This window comes from Chiloscyllium punctatum, chromosome 7, assembly GCF_047496795.1.
Source record: "Chiloscyllium punctatum isolate Juve2018m chromosome 7, sChiPun1.3, whole genome shotgun sequence".
Classification (NCBI taxonomy): domain Eukaryota; kingdom Metazoa; phylum Chordata; class Chondrichthyes; order Orectolobiformes; family Hemiscylliidae; genus Chiloscyllium; species Chiloscyllium punctatum.
The window spans coordinates 61,832,089-61,849,458 of record NC_092745.1 but is presented as its reverse complement, the minus strand read 5'-3'; the positions used below and the strand labels follow the sequence as shown (position 1 = coordinate 61,849,458).

At 38.5% G+C, this 17,370-nt stretch overlaps 1 protein-coding gene across 2 annotated transcripts in view; it reads left to right on the top strand.

The window, feature by feature from the left end:
• Positions 1-17,370, top strand: part of slc30a7 (solute carrier family 30 member 7) — a 69,869-nt gene that overhangs the window by 30,089 nt on the left and 22,410 nt on the right. For both annotated transcript variants that reach the window (XM_072573771.1, XM_072573772.1), the window contains 2 exons: positions 282-338; positions 822-957. In XM_072573771.1, the coding sequence (XP_072429872.1) occupies positions 282-338; positions 822-957 (193 nt within the window). The remainder of the gene's footprint in view (positions 1-281; positions 339-821; positions 958-17,370) is intronic.

Genomic DNA, 17,370 nt, shown 5'->3' with positions numbered 1-17,370 from the left:
AATGTGCACTTGCTGATAGAGGCATCGTTGCACAGGGAGAGGCCAGTTGACTCTTCGATTCTATTTATTGATCTTAAGTTGTCTGGTTTTTTTCATGAGGCAATATCTGAAATATTATTGCTATAGTTTTAAGAAAATAGACATCAAGATTTATATGCCACAAAATCTGCTCTTTGGCATCTCCTGAAACTTAGTTATAGAATTACTTTGTAACTCGCTATCTTCTGTCAATGCATGTGTTGCACTTTAATAGTTGTAGATAACTATATTTTTCTGTGCAGAAAGTTACCAGTGTGATACACTAGAAGCAAAAGGATCCAATAAACAGATTTTAGAAGGTTTGTGAATTAATTATTTTGTTATAAAATTGTCACTAACTCAAGCTGACTTTATTATTCTTTATTACAAAAGCTGATGAGCAGGCAAAGGCCATTGTAAACTTGCTTCTCTATGGATGTAGGGTTGCTCACTGAGCTGGAAGGTTTGTTTTCGGACGTTTCATCACCATACTAGGTAACATCTTCAGTGAGCCTCCTGAAAACACAAGGAAACTCAAACATATAAATAGAAAGCAGGCTACACCACCAGTGCTTCATTCAGAGGCTCACTGAACATGTTACCTAGTATGGTGACGAAACGTCTGAGAATGAACCTTCCAGCTCAGCGAGCAAACCTACATCCAGAATCTCAACCTGAGCTACAAATCTTCTCAAAGCTTTATTTTTTATCTCAAAATTTAGGAGGCCTTGATAATATTTTTAAATCAAAGATGGTATTGCACCGGAGTATGCATAATTTCAACTCCTTTTTCTCATTTATAGGAGTTTTTCTGCATATTGTTGCAGACACACTTGGCAGTATAGGTGTAATAATATCTGCCCTTCTGATGCAGAACTATGGCCTTATGATAGCAGATCCTATCTGCTCTATGTTGATTTCCTCCCTTATAGGAGTAAGGTGAGTAACTTCAGGTTTCTATTCTTCTAGATTGTTGTATATTTTTGAGAGTTGTTGCAAGATGGTGTGGAATCAAATTGTGACTCATGCAGTTAAATAGGACAAAAGCCTTAAGACAAGCTGACTAAATATGGTTGAAGTATATGGGGACAGGGACATGGAGTACTCTCTTGACAATTCAGTTAAAATCTCTGTCATTCCTCTTATTATCATTATAGTAAGACATTCACGCACTCAGCTCTTCTTTCCTGCCACCTAACATTGGATAAAAGCTGTTGGACTCCATTGCCCTACAGCTTTGTTCTCCAAAAATGCTGAAATCTTCCTACATAAATCCCATTAGTTAGATTGCTTCCCTTAACTTTTTCCTGCCCTCCACATCAGTCCATATTCCCATTCACCTGTTTGATCTTTAACCTTCAACTTTCATTACATTTTTTAAACTTGTAAATCAGGTTGCATTAAAACTTCGAAAAGTAAATTTGTTGGTGGAAGTCCAAGTCAGTAAACAGTTGTAAGGGCAGAGACAGGAGTAGGAAGGAATATTGATTTGCTTGTTCCAGCTGTTTAATTAAGTCATTGATTTTTCTGTATTAGTTGCTTCATTTTTTATATATCCATTTGTTGAATGGTATTTACTTTTGTCAATATCTGAAATTTTTATGTTAAATAAGATATTAAACACAATGTATTTCACAATGAATTTAAACTTGAATGTGCTTTCCTTGATTTCTTGGAATGTTTAATTACCATTTTCTCTACATCCCATCCTCCCAAATTTCTTGGTCCCCTATTGGTTTGTGTTCCTTGCTTGCTTGTTTTGTTGTAAAACCTTGAGCATTCCTCGCAGCCGCCCAACCTGCTAGTTTCTTAATAAATTTCTTGCCATCAGTTTTCTATCCCTAAAACAAGAAATAGATTTCCTACTGATGTGCCAGCCACTAACAGTCCTATGTTAACGTTCTTGATGCAATTTGGAGCTTTTATTTCATTTGTCAACTTGCTGCAGATACAAAAGCTTTTTAAAGGTGCTTGTCTGTTCATGGGTCTCAATGTTACCCTTCCCATAGTGAAGATTCTGAAGGATGCTGAATGAAACTGAGGTCAAATTCTGTGTCTCTAACCCTGTTCTAGAAATTCATCTGCTTCTTGATCCTGCAGCTTGTTACCCATACCCACTGAGGCAAACCATTTCCACAGTACTTTGGTATTATGATTCCTGCTTCAATATTTCCAGGTCTAGGGGTTTCCCATAGCTGAGCTAAGTACATACAACTTCCCTTTGCAGAACTACTTGCAAACTGCCTGCTGTTACTCTCAGGCCTCAAACTTCCCAGTATTCCCAAACGTTAGCAACCTTTATACTCCTATAGTTCTTTATATTCCACCCATATTTAAACACTGTTCCCAATGCTTGAATCTACTTTTATTTACCTTGAGATAGTGAGAGCTCCCTTCCTCATTGATCCAGGATTTAGAGTTCTCATTTATATAACTCTTCCAGTTTGTGGCATGCTCCTTATTTCTGGTCATTGTTCCCTGAAAATGTTATGTATTGTATCCAATCTTAATTTCTTGATTCATTTTTGTCATAGCCTCAAAGTGTAAATGCATTCAAGTTTTATAATTTACCACAAACTTCAGATCTCTGTTCCTATATTGAAGTTGTGTAGAAAGAACTGCAGAAAAGCAATGGTGCTAACAACAAAAATGGCTATTACCACTAGGAGGGGCTCAAGTTAAGGCTTGCATCAAAATTAAAAGTAAACCATTTAAAGCTCACAGCAGGTCCATTCCAACTGTATAGACAAGGGAGGATAATATTTTGATTTTAGAACTCTGGAGACATCATAATGTTTAGACTGAAATGTTTAGATTTGAGGTCTACTCTAAAATATTGAGGCAGTCAATCTTTTGCTGGTCTATTGCTAACACTTGTTCTGCTCTGGGAATAGCCTAACGTGTACTGTTTTGAGTTCTTTGGCTCAGGCTGTTCCTAAGTTTCACCCATATAGATTCTACTTCATAGCCTTCTGAGATCAGATCCTTTCTCTCCCACCTTGTTATGCCATTCTTTTACTATTAAACTACATCTCTTCCTTTTCATTCTGACTAATGTTTCTGAAATATTGTGTACCTTGGAATATTTATTTCCCAACCTCGATCATGGAGAGGAGAAAGATATAAAAGGGACCTAAGGGGCAACTTTTTCTCACAAAGGGTGGTGTGGATATGGAATGATCTGCCAGAGGAAGTGGTGGAGGCTGGTACAATTGCAACATTTGAAAGGCAGCTGGATGGGTATATGAATGCAAAGGGTTTAGAGGGATATGGGCCAAGTGCAGGCAAATGGGACTAAATTAGGTTGAAATATCCGGTCGGCATTGATGAGTTGGACTGAAGGGTTTGTTTCCATGCTGTACATCTCTGACTCTATGACCTTGCAGACATGTCTATGTAATGGTGATTAAATTTAAAACCATTTAAATTTCAACATTTTTGTGTCTCTTCAGTTGGGCTCAAACTTTTTAAGAAAGTACAATAAAATTAGACCAATTTGGTATGGTTGTACGAAAGGGACATCTGCTTCACAAATTTTAGTTTTCTTTTGAGCATGTATCAAGAAGTGTCGATAAAGAAGAACCGGTGTAAATAGTATACCTGGTAAGATGCCACAGATTAATGGGCAAGATAAGACAATATAGAGTTAGTGTAATACATTAGTATGGTTAGAGCAGTGATTAACAGACAGAAGTCTAAATGTGGCACCTGCAAGTCGTCAGGTTGTGAGCAGTAGGCTATTTATTCTAGTCAGGAACGATAAAACATCGGTACACAATTGGAAGATAGGGGCTGACCATTTCTGACAGATGAGAAGTGACTTGAAGGAGCTGTGAGCCTTCAGACTTCACTACCTCAGAGGGTTGTGGATGTTCTGTTAAATACATTTAACCTTGATACAGACCTCTGTCTCAGGAAGTTAAGCAATATGGTTAGGGGCAGGAACATGGAGTTAAAACCCATAATTGTATTGAATAGTGGACCAGACTTACCAGGCTATATTACTAACTCTTGCCTTCTAAAGTAGGTTGAACCTGTATTGTAATTTCATTGATGTTCATGTTCCTTTACTTGAATTAAGCATGTATCTAGGTTGATACTGCACCATTTCATTACTGTATTGCAGTATTTTCACATTGTTTTGAGGAGATGTTAAACTGAAGCCTGAACTTTTTAAGAAAATAGCCACATAAAATCTGAATAATCTGAAGAGCGTGTAGCCCTTGGTGTCCTGGCCAACATTCATCCTTTGACCAAGAGTACCTAAAATAGATTGAAAGGTAACTTAGCTTTTGTGGCATCTTACTGTACAGAAATCGGTTGCTGTATTATTATAATGGGCGGCACAGTGGTTAGCACTACAGCCTCACAGCATTAGAGACCTGGGTTCAATTCCCGCTTCAGGCAACTGACTGTGTGGAGTTTGCACATTCTCCCCGTGTCTGCGTGGGTTTCCTCCCACAGTCCAAAAATGTGCAGGTTAGGTGAATTGCCCATGCTAAACTGCCCGTAGTGTTAAGGCGAAGGGGTAAATGGGTATGGGTGGGTTGCGCTTGGGCGGGTCGGTGTGGACTTGTTGGGCCGAAGGGCCTGTTTCCACACTGTAAGTAATCTAATCTAATCTAATCTATAAATCTTAACTTCCCAAGTAATTAATTGGTGTGAAATCTTTGCGACTTCTTGAGAAATTGAGAGTGGTCATTTTAAATGCAAACTTTCCAGAAATAATTCAGTTAAATTTCATCTAGCTTTTTGGCCATTTATTTTCCAATAAAAGTGAGGCTGTTTTAAATTTAACTTGTTGCCTTCATTATACTTGGTATCTCCATCACGTGACTTGAATTTAGTAATTTCTCCAGGCATTCTTGTGTTTGCATACATTGTCATTGTGAGAATTTTAAGCAAGTTAACTTCATTTAATGTGCAGTGCTGAAATCATTGATGACCAGGTCATCATACTAATGTTGTATAACTCACCACCATTTTTGGAATATTTTAATTGCGCTGCCAGATGATTTTCAGTACAAGCAAATGTCAAAAATCCTCAATATTCAGATGATTTGCTGAAACCCTGTAGACGACACTGGTACCCCTGTTGAAAATTTAAAATAAAAACTAGATCACTTAATCATAAGAAATTCGTTTAACTGCATGACTCCTACTGCTACTGTTTCTTGGCAGAAACCAAATTCTCCCTTGTTTTGAGCGCATCTGATTTGTTTTCTATCTTGTCGTACAGGTGTCTTGTTTTCTTCTTTTTCTTACACTTGCAACACTCACACTTGTTAGGCTTGCCTTTATCTTGATTTTTTTGAGTTGTTTAAAATCAGGATAAAATTTTAAAGTAATCGAATTTGTAAAACATGTGACCTTTTGGAACCAATTAAGCAATTTGTCTGCATTTTTTTCTTCCTTGCACTCTCCCAGACACACTCATGCAGACAGGCAGGCATGCACTCACTCTCAAATAAGTAACTCAATCTGATTAATTTTTCAGAGTAGATTCTGAAACCGGAGTAACATATTTGGCGTGAGCTAATTTCCATACATTTCTTCCCTTTTTCTCAGCAGGCATAACCCTGGGTAATTGTGTCCCAAAAAGAAATATTTTTTTTAAAATTTGAAGTAAAAACCATTTTGGGAAATGGAATTTAGCTTATAATGTCTGCTTCCTTATTCATTAATACATTAACGAGAGACTTAACCAAATAATCCTCCCACCTTCTTCTCACCCCTCCTCTCAACATTCCAACTGTAATTTTTCTCATGTCTGCAGCCAAGCTAGAATCATTACGCTGAGTAAGGCCATGTTCAAAAAGTAAATGACTTTCAGCTGTTGCACAGTACAGCGGCTGTGTCCTTCTAGTATTTTCCCACATAGGGGCTGGCAGTTCCCCGTCTTGGCTAATCAGGATATGATGTGATGGTGTAAAGAACTTTCTTGTAAAATTGTGCATGTTTGTGTGAGTGGGGCAGCAATTATTGTACAAAGGCGCAGAGTGCTGCAATGTGAATCTCCTTTGACGATGCACATCTTGCGAGTGCTCTTTCTTGGTAGTGTTCTGAAATGTTGACTTTTTTTGTAGTAACTAATGTGGGAGTAAATCACCTTTTAGGACTGTTGGGTGAAGAGTGAGAAGCAAGGAACTAGAGAAACAGTAATAGTCCAGGTTAACTTTTATGAACAAATCAAACTCTGTTCATTTGTTATCTAAGCCCCTATCTGAGGTTTATAACTGCCTGTTATGTTAAGTATTTGCCTTTCTTTGTAGCATCCAATTTTCCTTGTTTCTTTGCAACATTTTAATATCTTGAAGGGGCTGTATAAAGCTCAGCATCTGGAATAGTCAAAGGAGGTTAACCTTATTCTAAGAAATAATCAATTCAACCAATTTAAATGCTCATTAGAATTGTTAATCCTCCTATGAAATTTAATGACAATAATCAGCTGAGGCAAATGAGCTTTAAACCCCAACCTCTTGCGTTTTCGTGAAAAAGTTTTTTCATTCCTTACATCACTTTTTAAAATAATGAATTCAGAACCCTTATGCTGGTTCACATGCGGAACTCACTGCTGTAATTAAGGTGGTCGCTATCGTTTAAATGGAAGGTGGACAGGTATAACAGCAGATGAGGGAGAAGGAATAGAATGATAAATTTACTACTTAATACAACATCTCTGAAATAAGTGGGACTTGTACCCAGACCGGAAGGCCCAGAGATGGGAAATTACCACTGTATCACAAGAGCCCTTCATGCATTACTTTTAGATATTTTCTAATCAACCTGTTCAGAGATGTTACAGACCTCAGGAACAGGTAAGGCTTGAACCCAGGCCTTCTGGCTCAGAGGTAGGGGCCCTACATGTTTAATTTTGTAACTAATTGTTCCAATTAGTTAATGGCCTGAATGTACGCAGATCTATAATATGAAGAAAGAATGACATGGTGTGAGGCATTAACCAGGATACTGATTCACACCTCTGAAATTTCATGTTTTTTTTTGTCTTTTTTTCTGTTATCATTGTGGTGTTGAAAGTCTCTGCAAAAAACAAAGGTTATTCTATGTTGGTCCTATGAAAACTTCAAAGTTGGCACGTTTTCTTTTTCAAATCCATTTTCTGGGTCATAATTGACCAACCTATGGTATTACTTTGAACATAAATGTAAGGTATGAATATTTATTTTATTCCTACAGTTAATACAGATACAAATTGAATCACATCAATATAATTAGGACTTTGGTCCATATGTATTTTAGCTATAGTTTAAAAAGATCCTGCTCCTGAAGTCTGGGTCAGACAGCATTGCATGTGCAAAGTGTCACACGTCGATAGGCTAGATTCATGGACAGTTCAAGTAACCATTTATCTGTAATCTTTACACATCAAAAACTATTATGTTTGCACAACATTGTGACAGCAGCCATGTTTCCATTGACTTGGTTTGATTCCTGGTGCTCTTGCCTTAAGGTTAAAATTCTTGTCTGGCCAACATTTAACCTTCAGCCAGTACTATGGAAAACTGACTGACTGATCATATCTATTTTGGATCCTCGCCATGCTTATGTTCACAGCTATATAACTGTTATAATGGGCTACACTTCAAAAATACTTAATTGGCTGTTATGTATGTTGATTGTGAAGTGGCATGGAGTGCTGTGCAGTGTAGTTTAAACTCTATTGTGATCATCATTTCTTTCGATTTCTGTAGTATATCAGACTATGCACCCCAGAATTTATTACAAATATGTTTGTGTCCAGCTTTCTTTCACTCCACAAATGGTGGCCATCTTTTCAGTCTCCTGGGTTGTGTGCTATAAATTTCTCTCCTTCGAGATCTGGCTCCATCTCCTTTTAAGATTCTTATTTTCAAAGCTCCAACTTAACCAAACAGTTGTTCATGTGTCCTAATATCTGAGGCATAGAGATGTGCAGCATGGAAACCAACCCTTCAGTCTAACTTGTCCTTGCTGACCAGGTACCCTATATTAATCCAGTCGCATTTGCCAGCACTTGGCCTAAATCTCCCTAAACCCTTCCTATTCATGAACCCATTCAGCTCTTTTAACTCTGTTCATTATTTGAATTGTGTATCTCTGAACGTTTTGCATCTTTCTAAACAAAACTAAGTTGAAAATGTGTCCTGCCTCATTGTGACACATGATCAACTTTGATAATGGTGCTCCCAGCCCAGCATCTTTTTAATATGTTTGATTTTTGCCAGTTTTTATAGCCATTTGATAGCTAGTGAATTGCCAATTTCTTTTTTTTCTTAGTTTTGCAAAATTTCAAATAGCTTTTAAGTTTAAAATTCTTTTAAATGTAATTTAAATGTGATAAGAAAATGTAATTCCAGGTTAGAATTGAGTATTTGAAGACTGGAAAAAGTGGAACATAAAGTGCTATTTCTATCAGTGCTATAAATCTGCATTGTTCTAAATGTTATGCAGTTTCACATCATACTGTGGTCTTGATTTGGAATGAAACTTGTAGTTCCTCTGTTAAAGTTGATTGCACATGTATCTGGGGAAGTCAAACCAGTATAAACAATGTCAGCGAAATTCCTGGGCACCTGGTGCTTGAATGGTAAAAAGCATTGCTTGTGTTTGACTGATGACTTGAAGTTGTCTGTCCTCATCTACTTCACATGACAATGTTTTGGAAAAAAAATAATTGTTCTCAAATTGAATCAAATGGTCTTGTCAGAGGTAAAGACCTGAATGGTGTAAGGATTAGATACTAGTAATCCCTTCACAGTGTTGGCTTTACTTGCAGAGTTAAAGCATGAATCTTCTCTGACCTATCCTTTGGAAGTGCTGGTGCAAAATGCATTTTGATTTAAAGCAATATGATAAGTAAGCTGTGAGGAGGTCACAAGGAGTCTATAAAGTATTTAAACAAGTTAAGTTAATGGGTAAGACTTGGCAAGTGGAATATTGCTTATACTATGTTAAATCATTCACTTTGGTAGGATAAATAAAAATGCAGAATACTTTTGAAATGGTCAGACCCAGACTTTGTTGATATCCTAGTCCATGAATCTCAAAGTTAACATGCCAGTATAGCAAGCAATTAGGCAGGCAATTGATGATTTTGTTTCTACAATGATTACAGTATCAGTGAAGATGTTTTACCGTGATTAGATAGGGCCTAATAAGACTTCACCTGGAATACTGTGTGAAGGTTCAGCTCCTGTAATTAAGTATTTGTATTTGCCTTTTGAGAGAGTACACTGAAGGACAATAGATTGGCTCAGAGGTGAGCGATTAATAGTATGAGGGATGTAGCATTGACAAAGTCTACTTCCTTGAAATTTGAAGAATGCAGAAGTGACCTAATTGATATGCAAAATTTATAAAAGGTTTGGCACAATAGGTGCTAGTTGTATGTTTATCTTGGTTAGGGAATCTGGAATTTGGGTCAGTGTGTGATGGGCCCAGTTATTGCCTATATAAGACAGATGAACAGATTTTTGGGTATAAAGAAGAAATAATATGAATTATGTGGAGGTGAAGGAGAGTAGCCTTGATCTTCCTGAAGGGTTTAATATCTTTGATGTCAATTATGCATGGAATCCATTCAGAGTCATATAATATTAATCAGGCCTTCCTGTGCTTTTCTAGATTGCCTTCTCTAAAAGTTCTGTAGCTGAAGCAAGTTTAAATTTGCTCATTAAAATTTGGTATTTGAACAAACTACTCTTTATTTTTGTTATTAGAATCCCCATTTTAATTCTGACCTGTCTTGCATGAAATCTACAATTCTTGCTTCCTGTGTATCACCCATGTGACTCTGGGGTGGGCTAAACATGGTTCATATCAGCACCGATGATAGAAGCTGAAAGAGGAATGAGATTCTGCAGGCAGAGTTTAAAGTGCTGTTGAGAAGCAGGAGCTAGTAGATAATAATCTCTCTGATTTTACAGAAATGGATAAGAATTTGTGACAAGAAAGAAGGATTCTGGCATTGGAGCTGTTTCTGGGGAAGGTGGGACTTATAAATTGGACAGATTCCACTTCTATAGGGCTTGAGGGAGTGGAGTGGAGGATTGCTGTTTTTGGGCAGTGTGAAAATGGTCAGGCAGAGAATGAAAATTGGAGTTAATTCAGCATGAATAAAAGTTGGAAATGGAATGCAGAAATTTATTAAGTGTTCAGAATGCAAGGGATATGTATGCTAAAAATAACAAAAAATCTTGGGTAGGGCAGATGAGCTAGGTGTGCAGATTGGCACATGGAATATGCTACAGCTTTTATTGAGTCTTGGCTGAAAATAGGGCAGGAAATGGCATTTCAGTATTCCGAGTTACAATGTTTTCATGTCAGGTTGAAGGGCAAAAAGAAGGGATGTGTAATTTTTTAAAGCCACCTTCATAACTGAAGAGGAATTGTAGGATAGAAGGGTCATCAAATGAGGCCTTTTAAGTTGATTTGAACAAAACAAGAAAATAAAGAGCAATCACTTTGCTGGAATTTTTTATAACTTGTTCATGGTATGTGTACATTGCTGGTTGGGCCAACATGTGTTGCATATGCATAGCTCCCCATGAACAGAGTGGTTGCTAGGCCATTTCAGAAAACACAGAAGAGTCAGCTCCATTGCTGTTGGTCTCTGATCACACGTAGGCAAGACCAGGTAGTTTCCTTCCCTATTGGGCATGAGTGAATCAGCTGGTTTTCGAACAATCAACATTGTCATCATTAAATCTTTTAATTCCAAATTAATTTTATTAAATAATTCAGTCTTCAAATTCTTAGTCCAGTAACAAATACGACTGTGCCATCATCTCCCTAAATCTGTTCTAGGCCAATGAGAAGGGTGTCAAAGAGCATAGCAAAGGCTGAGAAATACAAAAATGAGAGGGCAGGGGAATTTCAATTACCCTAGTATTGTTTGGAATAGAATTAGTATGAAAGGTGGGCTTTTTTAACCAGAATGTAGATGATACAACTTGTGAATGGCTAGACATGATGAACCTAATGAATCTTTTTCTGTAAATTATCATTTTATAGTCCTGAATGTTGTATAAATGCAAAATATTTTGGTATCAGAGTGGCTGCAGTTTTGTAAATCCATTTCTAACTGCAGGCAAGGTTGATTGTGCAGTTCACACTGCTTGTGATGTTACTTATATATTTTGATAAATGTCTTAAGTTAGAGCTAAATTATGCCTGCATTGCAGGAGTTTGTTCAATGGAGAAGGCAAGAGAAATTACATTTCAAAATGGCTTTAATGTATAATGGTTGTGAAGAACTTCACTGTTGTGAAGAACTTGTTTTACAGAATTAAAAGTTTCATAACTACAAGCTTACTTGTGACTTCCCGAGCTTTTAATTATATGATACTGAATTTAAAAACACTTCCTTTTGTGGTTAGTGGTTGGGCAACACCCAGTTTCTCAGATTTGTAAGTTTGTCTGAAGCCCTGTGTTATATGGCAATAAGTTTTTTCAATGCTAGAAAAATATTGGTGTACTTGCAGTTTGGAATAAATGGCCATGATGTTTATCTTTAACGGTTGACTAAAGATTAACGTTTCACATTGTTAAAAGTACACAGTTTACAGCAGTTATGCCTTTTTGTAACCTTAGCTGCAGCTGTTTTTAAATTGCTGTCTCATTTACATTCCTTTTTTTTATATAAAGAAGTATTGATATACATTATTATTAACAGCCATCTGGTGTCAACAGATCATTACATTCACAGAAAGGGTAAAGTGAAACCATGTTACATTTAGATTATTTTCCCAAAGTATGTCCAAGTGCTTCATTAAATCACCACCTGATATTTACGTGAGAGGTTTGGTATTTAGTGATATTCGAATTTTTACATCCTAAGCCTTTGATGCTGAAATTTCTTTGAATTTCACACGCAATATGTTGAAGCACTGTTGACCAAACTAATTTATTTGCTGATGCCATTCTGTGATTTACATTTAAATCTTGACAGAGGAGACTGCAATTTGTTGATCGAAGTTTTGGGTGTTTTGACACGATTGTGGCTAGTATTGATTTGATCAGATTGCTGTGATATTAGTGTAGACCAGAAGTGTGTGAAAGAGAGAGAGTAATGTAAAATGTGGAAATAATAGCCAAGTTTGATGGGACAAAGATCTATAGAAACCTACCAGAAATAAATGTTGTTAAAAGAATGTATTATAAATGTATGCCTGAACAGTAATACAAAACTGCTTGATATCAAATCAGTGAAATGCTAAAGCAAGCAAACTATGGAATATAGTGTTAGAATCAGAGATTATCTTAACATTTAATATGTTTGTTAATGGAAAAGGAAATAACGAATATGTATAGGATTGACTTGTGGCAGACACTAATACAGACTAAAACCAAATGACCTCTTGCTATATTGCAATTTTTGTGTAATTGTATGTGGTGATTTTCTACACCTAGACCTATTTTTTAAAAATACATTCACAAATCATTTAAGCATTGGAAAACACAAAAACCTATTCTTGGAAAAAGGAAGACAAACTTGCTTGCAGCTTGAACTTTTGAAAATGGCTGCAGAGGCGGCACTGACTGCATTTCAAGAGTGCATCATGTGTGGCCAATTCACAGAAAATAACTGGTAATCATTTTCTTACCAGGTTTCTTGTGTTTACTGGCCCAAGAATGTTTTAAATGAGTGGTTTTGGCCAGTTTTGTTGGTAAACTTGGTAGTGCAGAACTTGAGTGTTACTGAAAAAAGACAAATTTTGTCAAGACTTTCATATTGCACTCATCAGGATATTAACAAGAATTCCAAAGTAAAGGGGAGTAACGTTCTTATAGGTGTGTTTGTGAGTGGTGAAGAGGATATAAAGAAGCATCTAGGTGATTTAGAGGGATTTTAAGGGAAGATGATTGCCTAGTGGTATTATCATTGAACTATTAATTTAGAAACTCAGCTAATGTTCTGACCTGGGTTCAAATCCTGCCACAGCACATTTTTAAAAAAGCTGGAATTACAATTTATGGGTGACCATGAAACCATTGTCGATTGTCAGAAGAACCCAACTGGTTCACTAATGTCCTTCATGGAAGGATGTTTGTCATCCTTGGTCAGGCCTACATGTAACTCCAGAGCCAGTGTGGCTGACTCTCAGCTCACCCACTGAAATGGCCTGTGAAGCCATTCGGTTCTCTTATAACTCTGAAGTCTCAACAAAGAAATGAAACAGCAAAAATGACCCTATAAGGGATGATTCTGAGAGGATAACCATGTCCAAGGCACAGTTGAAGGGAGTTATCCTGGGAGTCCTCAACATTGACCCCCAAGACAATGAAGTCTCGTGGCAACAGGTCAACATTGGCAAGAAGACCACCTGCTGATAATCAGGTACTGTACTTCCCTGGCTGATGAATTGGTACTCCTTGATGTTGAAGAACACTTGAAGGAAGCACTGAGGGTGGCAAGGGTGCAAACTGTACTTTGAGTGGATGCTTTCAATGTCCAACCAAGAGTAGCTCGGTAGCAACACTACTGATCGAGCTGGTCGGGTCCTAAACAATGCAGCTACTCAACTCGTGGAGAAGGAACCAACAAGAGCAAAACATACTTTACCTCATTCTTATCAATCTGTTGGCCTCAAATGTGTCTGTCTATGACCGTATTGGGAAGAGTGACAACCATGTGTTGCTTGTAGAAACAAAGTCCTGCCTTCATATTGAGAATAATATCTGTTGTCCTGTGTGGTACTACGACCATGCTAAATGAGGCAGACTTCAAACAGATCTAGCAACTCAAGACTGGGCATATTTGAGGTGCTGTAATCAACACAATCTGCACATCATTGCCCAGCATTACTCCCACTTAATCATTACTGTCAAACTTATATCTGATCAGATCTAAGCTCTGTAGTTCTGATTGGACTGTAACTGGCTGGGCTTTGCATACATGACATACTTGGACAATTTCCTACATTGTATGGTAGATACCAATGTTGTAACTAGGAGAGCAGCAAATTTTGGAGCACAGATCTTCCATGATATTACCAGAATGCTGTCAAGGTCCATAGTTAGCACTGTGAAGGACAGTTGTAGTTGTCTTGGAGTGGAGATTACTGACCAACATCTTTGCAGGAATTCCTTGGGATAGTGTCCTCTGCCCAGGTATCCTGACTAGCTTCATCGATTACCTTTCCTCCATCATGAGGTCAGACTTGTGGGTGTCTGCCGACCATTACACTATGTTCACCATTCACAACTGTTCAGATGCTGAAACTGTGTAAGTTCAACCGCAACTAGATCTAGACAACTTGGACTGACAAGTGGAAGTTAACATTCACATCATATAAGTGCCAGGCAACGACCACCTCCGATGAGAGAAAATCTGACCACACCCCCTTGACATTCAGTGTTGTTGCCATCACAGAATCCCCCATTATCAGCATCCTGGTAGTTGCCTTTGACCCAAAACCGCCCCGTGGCCCAACATTTCAACTCCCCCTCCCACTCTGCCGAGGACATGGAGGTCCTGGGCCTCCTTCACCGCCACTCCCTCACCACCCGACGCCTGGAGGAAGAACGCCTCATCTTCCGCCACGGAACACTTCAACCCCAGGGCATCAATGTGGACTTCAACAGCTTCCTCATTTCCCCTTCCCCCACCTCATCCTAGTTTCAAACTTGCAGCTCAGTTACTGTCTCCTTGACTTGTCCGACCTGCCTATCTTCTTTTCCACCTATCCACTCCACCCTCTCCTCCTTGACCTATCACCTTCATCTCCTCCCCCACTCACCCATTGTACTCTATGCTACTCTCTCCCCACCCCCACCCTCCTCTAGCTTATCTCTCCATGCTTCAGGCTCACTGCCTTTATTCCTGATGAAGGGCTTTTGCCCGAAACGTTGATTTCGCTGCTCGTTGGATGCTGCCTGAACTGCTGTGCTCTTCCAGCACCACTAATCCAGTATTTGATTTTCAGCATCTGCAGTCATTGTTTTTACCAAAATCCAAATAGGCTTGCCATATAAATGTGCACAAGAGCAGGTCAGAGGCTAGGAATGCTGCAGCAAGTAACTCATCACCTGACTCCACAAAACCTGTCCACTATCTACAAGATACAAGGCGCAAGTCAAGAGTCTGATGGAATATTCTCCCCATGACTAGATGAGTGCAGTTGCAAAAACACGCTAGAAGCTTGACACCATCCAGGGTGCCATCAAGCCGGCTGCTTTTCCCTATCTACAAATATCCACTTCTACCACCGATGCTAGGTTGCAGCAGTGTATACTATCTACAAGATGCAGTGCAGAAATTCACCACCAAATATCCATAGACTGCACCTTCCAAACTCACAACCACATCCATCTAAAAGGACAGGGGCAGTAGACACCTGTGAATACTACCACCTGCAAGTTCCCCTACAACTACTTGCCATCCTGACTTGAAACCATATTGCTGTTCCTTCACTGTCACTGCATGCAACTGTTGGAATTTCCTCTCTAAGGGCATTGCAGGTCAACCTTGAGCACATGGATTACAGCAATTCAAGAAGGCAGTTCACCATCTTAAGTACAACTAGGAGTGGACAGTAAATGCTGGCGATGCACACAAACCATGAGTGAATTTTTTAAAACAAAGTTAGGATTGCAAGTGTATGGCAGATTAGAAAAATGTGAAGTTGTTTGCTTCAGTTGAAGAAATAAAATGCCCATGTTATTTAAATGGTAATAAATTAGAAGACGCTGATATACAAGGGCAACCAAGTTCTTTTGTACACTGTTCACTTAAAGCAATCATGCAAGTGCCAAAAGCAGTTAGGAAGGTTTATCATCGCAAGAAGGTCTGAGGACAAGAGCAAGGAATTTGAAGTACAGTTATACAGGGCCTTGAGACCAAAGCTGGGGTATTATGTGCAATTTTGGTCTCTTTACCCAAGAAAAGATGTATTTACCAGAAAGCTGATGGTGTGATGGTTCACCACACTAATTATTTGCATGCAGGTTTGTTGTATGACTGGGTACAGGGTAAGACATTTTGGACAGGAATGAGAAAGTTCTTCATTCAAAAGGTGGTGAAGCTGTGGAACTCGCTACCATGCAAATCTGTTGAGGCCATTTTAGTGAGTGGTTTAGGAAAGAAAGAATTCTTTAGGCTAAAGATCCCAACTGGTGTGGAAATTGGTATTGAGATACAGGAGCAGCAATAATTTACGTTGAATGGCAGAGTGGGCTTGATGTGCAAAGTGACTTACTCCTCCGTTTTTTGTTTTAGATCTGCTGGACTTTGTGTAGTTTTAAAGCAGGCAGGTTGTCTCAGGTTCAGTGAATATCCTGAGGAATAAACCAGTGAAAGTCAATTGCCTGCTTGAAAGCTCAGTGTGTGTATGTGTTCTTGTGTATAATGAAAGCTAATAAATTAGTACACAGTTTTGTTTTTGTCCAATAGATACACCATGTGCAGTAAATATGTTTTTAAGTGTGTTATTGACATGGTGAGGTCTGAGCCTACCTCCTCTCTTCTTTCAATACTTTGCTATTATGTTTGCTGGAGTAGACTTCTCATAGTCATCCTTTCTGTCTTCCTCTTATCTATTCTGCATGAAGTTTCTGCTTATCAGTGAAATGACCTGAGATGAGCATAGGAACCACTGCATGATGTACAGAATGCACATTGTTTGAATTTGGTGTTACCATGTAACTATACCATTGGGAACACTTGCTTGTTAGTTGGTTTCTCCCCAGGTTTACAGTTAATCTTTATATGAAATTCCTGATTTATATCCTTTGCTGTGTAATATAAATCAGGACCCACTAGCCAAATGTGCCCCACTGTGCAACATACAAGAGTCAAAAGAACTCCATTGCAGGTTCTAGAATTGCAGGCTTGATAAATATTTCCTGTTTCCCCACTAGAGATATTTTTAGCTCCACATAGTTCGCAGAGGAAAGGATTGGCCAACCTAAAGATACATTTTTAAAGAAAAATCTAAAAATGCTTCAGAGTATTGAGTGCAGGAGTTGGGAGGTAATGTTGCGGCTGTACAGGACATTGATTAGGCCATTGTTGGAATATTGCGTGCAATTCTGGTCTCCTTTCTATCGGAAAGAGGTTGTGAAACATGAAAGGGTTCAGAAAAGATTTACAAGGATGTTGCCAGGGTTGGAGGATCTGAGCTACAGGGAGAGGCTGAACAGGCTGGGGCTGTTGTCCCCGGAGCGTTGGAGGCTGAGGGGTGATCTTATAGAAGTTTTACAAAATTGAGGGGCATAGATAGGATAAATAGGCAAAGTCTTTTCCCTGGGGTCGGGGAGTCCAGAACTAGAGGGCATAGATTTAGGGTGAGAGGGGAAAGATATAAGAGACCCAAGGGGCAACTTTTTCACACAGAGGGTGGTACGTGTATG